General features: G+C 49.5%; 1 protein-coding gene across 6 annotated transcripts in view; it reads left to right on the top strand.

Moving 5' to 3' along the window:
• Nucleotides 1-4,898: 4,898 nt before the first annotated feature.
• BCL2L11 (BCL2 like 11) overlaps nucleotides 4,899-12,297 on the top strand; it is a 43,085-nt gene continuing 35,686 nt past the window's right edge. The window contains exons 1-2 of one of the 6 annotated variants that reach the window (XM_077336050.1): nucleotides 4,899-5,009; nucleotides 9,756-10,181. In XM_077336050.1, coding sequence (XP_077192165.1) covers nucleotides 9,773-10,181 — 409 coding nt within the window. In that variant the 5' untranslated portion in view covers nucleotides 4,899-5,009; nucleotides 9,756-9,772. The other 5 variants (XM_077336057.1, XM_077336021.1, XM_077336032.1 and 2 more) reach the window with 5 other exon arrangements.

The raw sequence follows: 12,297 nt of genomic DNA on the forward strand, positions 1-12,297 counted from the left end.
CTATCTATGCTCTGGGATGTCCAAGCCCCACCTGGAAGTTAGCAAAAAGAACATGAAGTGGAACAGTGATAGGATCTGGAGAAGTCGAAGCAAGTGATCCATCATGACTCAGATAGTTGTGGGCCAATGCTGACTAATTTAGTGTGCTGTTCACTTCTATTTGCTGAAGGTTTGGGGATTTTATAGAGGAAGAAGGTTGGAAAGGGATTTCAGACTCGTTAAGCATACCACTCTCAAGCCTGTGAACATGTAGACTTGTGGAAATCTTGTTCTCCTTCACTTTCAGTTCTAAAGAAGAAAAAAGAATAGCTTTTCTCTACCAGGACTGTCAAAGCGGCTTACAGTCTTCTTCCCTTTCCTCTCCCCACAACAGACACCCTGTGAGGTGGGTGAGGCTGAGAGAGCCCTGATATCACTGCTTGGTCAGAAAGCTTGATCAGTGCCGTTGCAAGCCCAAGGTTACCCAATTGGCTGCATGTGGAGGAGCGGGGAATCAAACCACGCTCCTACCAGATCAGAGGTCTGCACTCCTAACCACTAAACCAAGCTGACTCTCTGACAGGTTTTTTACGTCTAGAACTCTGACAAGCTTTTTACTTTTACTATTTTATAAAAAGGGTTTAAGCTTTTAACAGAAAAATAAATTAATATGTGTTGAACCTATGAAAGAAAAAAGGAGTAAAGTGTTTTGGTCTAAAAGTTGAAGCTGTTCTTTTAAAAGAATGATAGTTTTCCTTCGAATTATTATAACAATCAAGAACAACTCCTCTGAGAATATTGTAGATAGGATCAAGTTCTCCATATTATCCTCTAACTCAGTGGTCCCCAACCTTTTTATCACCGGGGACCACTCAACGCTTTTTACTGAGGCCAGGGGGGGGTAGTTTACTCCTCTACTCTCAACCACTGCCCTAACGCTCTCTGATCGCTATTGGTAATGTTTAAACCCCTTCAAAATAAGATACAGACACGCCACAACAATGAACATAAGGAACATTTTATTTTCATGGAAATTTTAACTCGTGACAATGACAAATCAATGGGAACCCTGAGCTTGTTTCTCTGCAACGAGATAGTCCCATCTGGGAGTGATGGGAGACAATGACACCCGAAGTGTGTTGTAAAGGGCGGGGGGGGGGATGAAGTAAAGGGCTGGGGGGGTGAAGACATTCTTCGCTGTCCACCTCCAATTAGTCGACGGACCACAGGTGGTCCGCAGCCCACAGGTTGGGGATCGCTACTCTAACTAATTACATTTTTGCAGTATCTATGGAGAGTGGTATACACTTAACAATACAATTCTGTGGTGTGAGTCTATGCCAGGGGTAGTCAAACTGCGGCCTTTCACATGTCCACGGACTACAATTCCCATGAGCCCCTGCAAGCGAACGCCTTAAGTCAAGGGCTAAGTTAATATAGACAGAGTTCAGTTAATATAGACTGAGGTATTATTTTTGCTAGACCTCACTTGATGTGTTGACAGACTCCTGAATGACTTGTTCCAAAATCTTAACCAGCTGAAACCAACGGAGCTTACTATTGAATAAACTGAGTTATATGACTGGGCTGAAAGATCACACACAAGAGGAGAAAATAGAAACAAGAAGGGGATTCCTTTACATGGTGTGGTAAAACAGGCCTGCAGGCACTTCTTTTAACCAGGGGGAATTTGGAATTTATTCCCAATGTTTCAGGTATCAAGCTGACAAACCTCAGAGAAAGAGTCCAATAGCACTCTGGAAACTAGAACCCAAATTGTTAGGTGTCCACAAAATATAAATAATCACATTATATTAACATTTATAACTCATAAAGTTTTAACATTTTGAGAGCCAGCTTGGTCTAGTAGTTAGGAGTACGGACTTCTAATCTGGCGAGCCGGGTTTGATTCCATGCTCCCTCACATGCAGCCAGCTGGGTGACCTTGGGCTCACCACAGCACTGATCAAGCCGTTCTGATCAAGCAGTGATATCAGGGCTCTCTCAGCCTCACCCACCCCACAGGGTGTCTGTTGTGGGGAGAGGAAAGGAAGGCGCCTGTAAGCTGCTTTGAGACTACTCCTCCTCCTTCATTTTTGTTGGTTAGGTTTGTTGCTTTTTGTAGCACTTATCTTCATTTTTGGTTTTCTTTTGCTCTCTGAAGACTAACAAAATTTGTGGTAGGTATGAGATCTCTGCAGAAGTGAGCAGTGACTCACAGCAGTTCATACCCTAACATGTTTGTTAGTCGTTAAGGTACTACTGGACCCTTACTCTTTTCTACTGCTATAGGCAGATTAACACAACTATCCGGGCCTGAGCATAGGATATTAAAGGGGGTGGTGATGGTGGTACAATACATAGAACCATTGTGAAACTTAGTTCTTTCTTACTTGTTGAATTTTTGACTTCTTTTTCTATTATTCTTCTATCTCGTACCATTGTTAATAGGTTTTCATTTATTCAATGTGTAGCGTTATGTATTATTTCTTTTATTTCCTCTTTTTGGGGGGTCCATGGAAGCCCTTGCAGCTACCCCTCTTGATAGGCCTGGAAGAGTTCACCTTGCTAGTTCACAGCAACTAGGGTTACTCTTCACTGCCACCACCAGACCAAGAGTTAAAGGTGCATTTATCTGGTAGTCTGGACTCCATACCAGGGCCTGCCAGGGCTTCTGGTTGGCACTCCTCCATCTCTGGGACCCTAGACCAGGGGTAGTCAACCTGTGGTCCTCCAGATGTCCATGGACTCCATGGACATCTGGAGGACCACAGGTTGACTACCCCTGCCCTAGACAATCACCTAGGGCTGCTTACTGGACTCCAAATTAAGAATCAGTCTTCAATCCAAATCATCCTGAAAGTAGAAAAACCTTGGGATTTTCATGCTAAGCTGACCATTACAGCTAAACCAACATTTCTCTGCCTCTTCTCTGAGTGCTGGTACACGGAACTAGGTTTTACATGTGAGTGCAGAGACCAACAACACTTTTGTCAGTAAAGAATGTCTCTTCAGTTATAATAAGCAGTTGTTGATTCCAAAAAGTGTCCATATATTCATGTCGAAGTGAGGTGAACATAATTCCACGTGAGGGCCAATATTGTTGTTCATTTCCTGTTGACATTATTACAAATTGGGACAATTTATCCAAGGATTTTTCTCTACTGCTGTTCACTTTCATATTGCATATTTTACTTTCATATTTTATATCACCTACTTTTTTCCTGTTCCTTTCATGACTAATTTTGCTTCTAAAACCTGCAATACCCATTTAACCTTTGTAACAAATGGAATACAGGTGTCTACTATGGGAAACAAAGCCTCTCTCAAGGCACTTTCAATTCCATACAGACCAGTCTTCTGGCTAAGGGACTCTTTCTTTCTTTCTTTCTTTCTTTCTTTCTTTCTTTCTTTCTTTCTTTCTTTCTTTCTTTCTTTCTTTCTTTCTTTCTTTCTTTCCCTCCCTCCCTCCCTCCCTCGCATGGGAGACTGAAGAAGACTGGGATTGCTATGTGGAGAGACACAACAGCAAAGCAGATTGCTCATCTTTTGCCTGGAATGCCCCATGGATGGGGTGGCCGAGTTGCCATGAGTCAGCTGTGACTCCATGGGACAGTGTGGTGTAGTGAATAAGAGCAGCAGACTCTAATCTGGTGAACCGGGCTTGAAGCCTATTGGGTGACCCGGGGACATTCACAGTTCTCTCAAAATCCTCTCAGACTCACTTATTATTTATTTATTTATTACTGAATTTATACCCCGCTCCTCCTGACATGTTGGCTCAGGGCGGATTACAAAAAAGGCACAATAGCCCAATACACAAAAACAGTAAAATCAATACTCCCCCCAATTAAACATAAAACAGCATTGAAACCACCAAACAGCAACAGATGGCAGACAAGAATTTTAAAAAATACTCTCCATCCCACCGCCCATATTCTGCCAACACAGCGTGCGATGTAACATCAGGCAGTCAGGTGTACTGGCCAGCATCTTAAGCTTGGCAAATTAATGTAGGATGGGGACTGCTGTGGGGAGAGGAAAGTGATTGTAAGCCACTTTGAGACTCCTTAAAGAAAAGCAGGGTATAAATACGTACTCTTCTTCTTCCTCCCTGAAAAGGACCAGAAGACGCCTTCAAAGGAAAAGCAGTGACAACCCAATCAAAAACAAACTGCATCTCAGGCCAGACTTGCTGGTTAGCTTGCCTGATGGCCCAGGCTGAGGCTGCTGGTGGAGATGGCCCTGCCCATCATTCCCTCCCTGCCAGACAGCCGCAAAACATACCTGTCCGTTCAAGTTTAGCTTTTTACAAATCACACCCTTCAATTCCACCCACTGGTTTCCAAAGGATGCTCAAGCAACTGAACAGATTTGAACAGAACCCTTTCCACACAGCCTGGAAAGGGTGTGAAGAAGAATCCCAGCCCAAGATTGCAAAGCCCAACCGGACCAATGGCCGTTTGAAGGAGTGGATGCCGCGGCCCTTCTGGCGGAGGGCCTCCCGCTTAGTCCCAGCTGTCTTGCTCCCCTGAGGGGAAACGGCGGACTTGGAGCAGGCGCTGCCAGCTCCCCCCTCCCGAACCCTACGGCGTTTGCCTCCGACACCACCGCAGCTCGCCAAGCCGCCTCCTCGGGGCTCCTTTGCCTGGCGCTGCCGGGCCCGGCCTTCTGGCAACCGACGGGGTGGAGCCACGCCTGCAAGGGGCGCCACCGGCGGGAGGGAGACGGCCCCCGGGCGCCTTTTCTCTTCAGGCGCGCCGCGCGAATTTGGGAAGAGCCTCAGGCCAGTGGCGGGGAGTCCCAGCGGCCACGCTGCCCTCCCGCCCAACGGAGGCTCCGCTTTCGGTGCCGCTGCACCGGCCTGACGCCGGCCTTCCTGAAGCCCCTTTGGGTGCTGCCTTCTCCGCCTGGGCTGCTCAGAGAAGCCGGCCCGGAAGGAAGGGAGCAAGGGGAGCAGGACGGGGGGCAGGCAAAGCGAGAGAGCGGCACGAGGCTAGTTTAAGACGGGGCCAAGGACGGCGAGGAAGGTCTCGAAGCAAGCAAGGCTTCCTTCCCACGTGGGAGGTTGTCCTTGCAGGAGCGTCTGGGGGAGGCTGTGGGCCAGGGGGGGCGCAGTCTTCGGAACGAGGCGCGTGGAAGGATGCGGAGGGCGGCCCGGGGCGCGGGGGGTCGAAAGGGGAAGCTGCAGCGGGGTGGGGGTGGGGGAGTATGAGATGGCGCAAGGCCGGGCGGTTTCAGGTGCGGGAAGGGAAATTCCAGTGGGGGAAGCCGCGCTCAGCTGCTTCTCCCGAGCCTTGCGGCCGGGCGACTCCGCCTTGCGAGGGGGAGGGCGGGGAAGGAGACGGGCTCAAGCGAAAGACGGCGAATGGCCCTGGGAGGGAGGGGGCAAGCAGCGGCCTCCAGCCGGAGACGTCGGGCTCTGCTAAAAAGCCCGCGTCGTCGTTTTTGAAACGCTGGGAGAGCAGGGTGTGTCGATGTGACACTGGCAGTCCCGTCCGAAACAAAGCTTCAAGTGGGTAGCCGTGTTGGTCTGAAGGAGCACTCGAAAGCTCACGCCTTGAATTAATCTTTGTTGGTCTGACTTAAAGGCGCGATTGGACTCACATTTTGTATCCACCATTTTATCCTCACAACAATCCTGTGAGGTAGGTTAGGCTGATCTTGTGCAACTGGTCCAATGTCTTCCAGCAAGGTTCCACGGCAGGCTGGGGATTCGAACCTGGGTCTCCCAGATCCTCCTCAGGCACTCTAGTCTCTGCACTCTACTAGCTCATGTATATGGGCATCGTTCCGCTGACAATGGCACTGCTAAACCTCATGGATCGAAACGCTTAAGCAGGCCTCGCTTGGTCGTATTGTTGAGATTACAGTCCTTCAGACAAAAAGGTGTGCCCTGCTGTCTGGCCTTGTAGGAAACACCATTTATATTTATAGCCAAAGGGGTGGAGGAGATAGCAAAGTTGTGGTGAAGGCAGGTTTTTCTTTTAAAACCTGACATACTTTATGGACGGTTCCAGGCGAGTTCAAAAAAGCCAGAGGAGCTTTATACTTGGTGCCAAGCATGGGCGGAGGGTTGGGGTGGCAGTGGCTGAGACGTGTGAGATTAGGAAAGGTTCTCTTTTAGTGGTTAGTGTGGTTTGTTTAATAGGAAAAATTTTGGGTTGAGGGCAGTGTTTCTCAGACTCTAGGAAACTGCGCCCACTCTTTCTAGACTTAGCAGATCTTCGACAGCCTTCGTCCAACAGACGCTTTATTTGCTGGCATCATCATGATTCTCTCTAAGACTGATGGGCCAGTCTAATGCCTGATCATAAGGCAGTGAAAGGCGGCCATTCAGGGATGAGTTTATGCAGACTCTGGGGTCTGACCTGTTGAAGGCAGCTAGCTGAGCACTAGTTAAACCTTGGGAGAAGGAAAAAAGAGGGATGAGGAGACATTTGGCTTGCTAATCCCCCTTATGGTATTGTTCCCGGAGGGAGGGAGATCTGGCCGGAGGGACAATTTCCACGTCCTTTATTCCCTCTCCCCGCTAGGAGGGATTCCTTGTTTCCTGACTTGTTGCTCTTCTTGCTGATCGTTGTTGGCCCCAAAGAGTATGCTTCTGCATGAGTCAGGATTCCCCTGACCTTCTCCTGCAGCCAGATGGCAGCTGTGGGGAACTCCCTCTCCCATCTGTGCCCCAGAGCCTGATTCCCCCCCTGTGCAGCAGTCCCAACTGGAAAAATTAATAAACAGAAGGCAACACCAGTCGTGAAAAAATGTAAGGAGAATGTGCCATTGAGTCACAACCAGCTCCCATTCCAGAGAAAATAGGACAGAGGTGGTTTGCCACTGCGCTCCTCTGCTTAGCAGCCTCAGTCTTCCTGGGGGCGGGGGTCTCTCACACAAGTACTACTGGCCATGGCCATACTGAGAAGCTCCCCAGTTTGGACACTCCCAGGTTAAGCTGTCTGTTACTTGGCAGTTTATAAACCTGTGGCTAGACATGCATAACTATTTGTACCATCTTTCCTCCACGCTGAAGATCATTATTTATATTTGCATCTTGCCCATCCCCCTAGACCCGTTCCATAACAACCAACTGATGTAGCTTAGCCTGCAAAGCATTGTCTTGCCCAAGGCCGACCAGTGAGCTTCATAAGTGACTGGGGATTTGAACCCGTACTTCCCTGCATCCTCATGGAACAGGCTAGGTGAATTATGGCAAGACACATGTGTACATTTAGGGAAGTTTAGAAATTGCTACGTTGGTGGAATGTCAAATGGGAGTTGTGTTTCTATCCTTCTGAGGGCTTGATGGTGTGCTGGGTTTGTGGCAGAATACTGCATATTCTGTTTGTGTGTCAAAAACCAATATGTTTTTACAATGTACTTTTAAAATGAAACTTCCATTGTAAAACCGCCCTGAGCTGCAAGGGAAGGTGATAGGTAGATAGAGAGGTAGCTAGGTAGGTAGATCGATATGCTTACAGGTGTCTGAAAAGATGTATGTGGGGTGGGGGTAAATGGTGAGGATATGAGAGGAGGTAAAGTGAGTTTGGAAATGAATGCTGTGGCCAGAGTGGAAGCAGTCTGGAGGTAGGGACAGAAGAATGGGGTGGAAGGGCTCTGGGGAAGTCGGACCACAGACAGTAACATGATCCCCCCCCCCCCAACAGCCCCGTGATTTGTGGATGAGAGAATGGGTATGGCTGCTCCTTGTGAGGGGGGTGAAGCCTTTTGGGGTGCTGCAATGTAGTGGGGATGCTAATGAGAACGGGGGAATGTGGCCAGGCGCTGCTAACGCAGCCGTGCAACTGGCAAAGCGCCGCCTTGGCCAGGAACGCGCTCCTATGTGGCCGGCCTGCGCCGGGGATGCCACGGGAGCACGCATCCCTTTGTCGCTTCGCTGCCTCCGTTTTGGCTCGGAACGCGGCTGGCGGGGCCACGACCATCTCCGAGCGGCGGCAGCGGCGGCTGCAGAAGCGCGCCCGTGTCGCCCGCGAGCCCGCGGCGGTGTCTGCAGGAAGTTCCTGGGGACGGCAGGCGGGCGGGCGGGCGCAGGGCCGTGGCAGGCTTCTGCCAGTGTGTGCGGCTCCTTCTCTCGGCTGAGTTTGTAAACAGTGTCCTCGCGTTGCGGTGGGCGGAGCGAGGCCGCCCTAGCGCCCGCGGATTGGCCTGGCTCCTCCATGCATGTCGGCGCGGCGGGGAGGGCTGCTTCTCCCGGGCGCCGAGGCCAGGCTGCAGAGAGCGGGCGAGAGAGCGAGAGGGAGCCGTGCTGCAGTGTGTGCGGGGAGTGCGCGCGGCGGCAGGTTCGGCAGCCGCGGAGCCAGCGGAGACCGCGCCAGGCGCGCGCGCGGCTCTCTGCCTGTGCCTGTGCGGCGGGGTCAGCCGGGGGGAAGTTTCGGGGCTGCCTCGGGCGCCCTAACGCGTAAGTGGCGGCCGGGGGAGGGCTTGCGGGCCGGGGGTCTCTCGGTGTGCGCCTCTGTCTCCTCCCCCCGCCTCCCCCCTCCCCCTCCGAGTGTGCCTCGGTCTGTTATTCTCCTGCCTGCGCTCGCTCTCCCTTTGTTGGCTGCCTGGGTCTTCCACGCTCTTGCGCCGGCTGCCGAGGCGAGCCGAGCCCCTTGGACGTACAATTGATTTGCTTTCAAGTCGCAAGACGGGATCCGCGCGGGGAGGGAGGGAGGGAGGGGGGGGATCTCCGACCGACCCCCCCCCCCCATCCCCAGCCTTCCCGGGCATTTGCGAGACATGCCTGTTTTCTTTTTGTTCTGGGCGTGCGGGGAGCCTGTGCTAACTTGGTGAGCGTGGAAATTGGCGTGTTGTTAAAAACATTTTTGTAAAGCCCCTCGTCGCTCTTGTACCCGAGCCCGGCTGCGACGGGGGTGCTCGCTTAGCCCAGCCGTCCTGAACACTCGAAAGAAAGTCCGTATAGGTGAGTGGGGGAGAGGGGCTCGTCTCCTGCCTCGCTCCTTGCGCGGTCCGCTTCTTGACTGTCGCCTTCCCCCGCTGGCTTCGCCGTCAAAACAAACCTCGCTCGGGCTCCGTGGACGACCCCCCCCCTCGCGCCGCCGCGTCTTGTCGTGTAGCGAGGAGCAGGATTTGGTGGCGAGGCAGCCTTAAAAGGAGGAGGGGAGGAGGAGTGAACGGAGGAGCACTTTGCAATGTACAAACTCTATTGTGACGCACTTTACTACAACTGATGGCTCTTGCCAAACCTTCCAGACTTGCTGTGATCAGCATATTCGGCAGAACAATGGAGCGAGAGCCTGGCCAAGTTCCCCGTCCTGCACAATCACGGCATCGGCTCCTTCAGCGAACATTTCAGCGCTCTATCCGATCTTCCTTTCCAAGGGCTTGGAGGGGGGGGGATCCGAGTCTAATGCCTGCTGGCGCTCTCCCATTCTCTCTGCCCCCCCCCCTTAACCAAGTGAACCAATAGGTGTTTTGTTTTGGTTCCCCCCCCCCTTTTTTTTTGTTACCCTCCCCTTCTGAATATGGTGGTGCTTGGAACAGTCCTGAGCTGGCTAGCAAGTTTTGTTACAACTTTTTCTTCCCTTTTCAGCAGCTTTTCTTGAGTGCTGTTGGACTGGATAGCACTTGACACCTTTAGCAGTGCTTGATGGGGGAAAGAACAGCCCTTGAAATCCTAAGGGGATGTACAATGCCAAGTGATTTGCACTGTTAACAGCCTACTGAGTTCTTAATGACGCCCTTTCAAGTCATCATTGTTATACAGCCTGACTGGACCTTCTAATGTAATTTGCATTGTGTTTCTCTTTCTTCCCCCCCAGAGAAAAAGACAGACCAAATGGCAAAACAATCTTCGGATTTGAATGCTGAGTGCGATAGAGAAGGCAGACAATTGCAGCCTGCTGAAAGGCCACCTCAGCCTCAGCACCTTCGACCTGGGGCCCCTACCTCCTTACAAACTGAGTGTCCAGGTAATCATTCAGGCGAGCGGGACGGCGCTTCACCCAGTAGCCCTCAGGGATCGTTGGCACCGCCCTCCAGTCCCAGCCCGTTTGCTACCAGATCCCCGTTGTTCATGTTTGTGAGAAGATCCCCACTGCTGTCCAGATCCTCCAGTGGGTATTTCTCTTTTGACATCGACAGGAGTCCGGTACCTATGAGTTGCGACCGGGCCACGCAGACTCCAAGCCCCCCCTGCCAAGCCTTCACTCACTATTTGAGCACAATGGGTAAGCAAGATCATGATGGTAAGAGAATTTCCCACTTGTGTCCTGCCTGTGAAACAGGCCTTCCTTTTTCAGAATTGGGATGTCCATGCTGAAAGAGTGTGTGGGTGTCGTGTGTGGCTGAAAGATGGGAGTGAACTAGGAAGTCCCTTAGTTCCAGCCTTGGCTTCCATCAAGAACTCACTAGATAGGTCAACCTTATGCCAGCCACTTGCATGGCTTCATCTTTGACACTGGGGCGTTTCCTATTGAGCTGCCAAAAGGACTATAGTGCAGATAATCGGAATAACACATAAAAAGGATTTTGAACACTGAAGTGCTACATAAATGCTTGGTATCATTAGTCTTGACACGTATTTGACCGCAATAAAATACCATGTGCAATATAAGAAAAATGGTTGCGTGTCCAAAAGGGAATGCTTTTCAAGAAAACCAGGAAGCTGTTGTCTGGTCATCTAATGATAGAGGCTGTAAGGTATGTCCTCCGACCAAGAGGTGTGCCCTCCTATACTTAGAAAATTTCTGTCCGTGGGACTATTCTGGAGAAAGCAAGTTGAAGATTGTAGTCAAAACATCATCTCTGCTTCTGAGGCTGTTTCCAGACATTGTTTAGGAGTGTGAGAAGATAGCCTCTGAAACTAAAAATGCCCCTTTGGAGGGTCACTGCTGCAATGTTTTCAGTCGGAGCCCACTTGCACTTACTTGTATTGGGAACGCCCTCCTTCCCCTGTGTGGTTGGGAGATGATCAAAGTCTCCTTGAGAGTGCAAAGCACTCACAGGTTACAAGCTCTGGAAACACTCCTTAAGTTTCTGCACCAGGCTGGTCTACATTGCTCAGTCTGATATATACAGCTAATTTGAACCCAGTCTTGGTAAAAGGGAATCCTAATGTTGAAACAAGTTAAAGCCATGTCCTGTTAGGCTCCAGCACAGGAGGTGCTATAAGCTGTTGCACTGTATCTTACTCCACATTCAAGGTGCTTTGCATGACTGGCTTCTTGCTTTGAGTGTTTTTTTTTTGGGAAAAGGTATTTTCTTGCCTTGAGATTCTTTCATGGTACTTAATTATGGTATATTGCACTGAACCAGGAAAATAGGAAACTGCTAGATGAGCATACTGTTATGCTAGTTTACTCCCAACTGCATATGCATGCTTTTAAAATGGATCTTGATGTAATATTGCAGACATGTTTATCTTCCTGTTTTTACCATGGAAACTGAAGACACTTCTTGAAAATTCCACCAATCAGAATCTAGAAAGAAATCCATTGGGTTGTTTTTGTAGGCTCTGCATTGATGTTTTAAAATAGCCTGTAGAATTTACTGAGGATTTCAAGGCAGGGTTTTTTAATGTTTTTTTTTTTGGGGGGGGTAGGAATAGCTCAAAACACATTTGGGGAAATAGCTGTGCATCTTATTTATTCTACTATTAAGGAACATATTGTATCAAAACACACACACTTGTGTTTTGTGGCTTACCTGCACGTGCCTGTTTGTAGGATTATTGTTAAAATATGTGCAGATTTAGTTGTCACTTCTATTCCTAAGAAAGAGTTCATGCAGTATGGCAAAGAGAAATTTAACAGTCTTTCCTGGCATGGAGAAGAATGGAGAAAACTGCATCTCTCTGACATGGACCTTTTAAGAACACAGAGCAGTCTAGGAGGGGTGGGGTGAGGTGGACTAAATAGCAATCTAAGCAAAAAACTGTCTTAAGTGAAAAGCCTTTGTATATTATTGGAAGTCTGGCATGTGCATGAATGTGTGTGTATGTTTAATTGGTTAAGGAAACCGCTTGATCAGAGATTACTCTTATCCTTAGAATTTGTTTACTTCGGTTTATTTCTGCCCTCTTCCATGGAATGCAACTACATCTTCTTATGAGAATAAACCAAATACACATAAAAGAAAAAGTGCCTTCAGGTTGGGTGTCTTAGTTGATCATTAGTTACAAAATGAATTTGTTCAATATATGTTTAGCGATGGTGTTACCACATGCATGGAAGGAGATCTCATGGAGTTCAGTGAGACTTGTTCCAAACTAAGTATGCATAGGACTGCAGTACTACACTGGATTGTGGGCTTAACAGTACAGTCCTAAACAGAGGCACACCCTTCTGTGTCCATTGATGTCAA

Source organism: Paroedura picta, chromosome 1 (genome assembly GCF_049243985.1).
Source record: "Paroedura picta isolate Pp20150507F chromosome 1, Ppicta_v3.0, whole genome shotgun sequence".
Classification (NCBI taxonomy): domain Eukaryota; kingdom Metazoa; phylum Chordata; class Lepidosauria; order Squamata; family Gekkonidae; genus Paroedura; species Paroedura picta.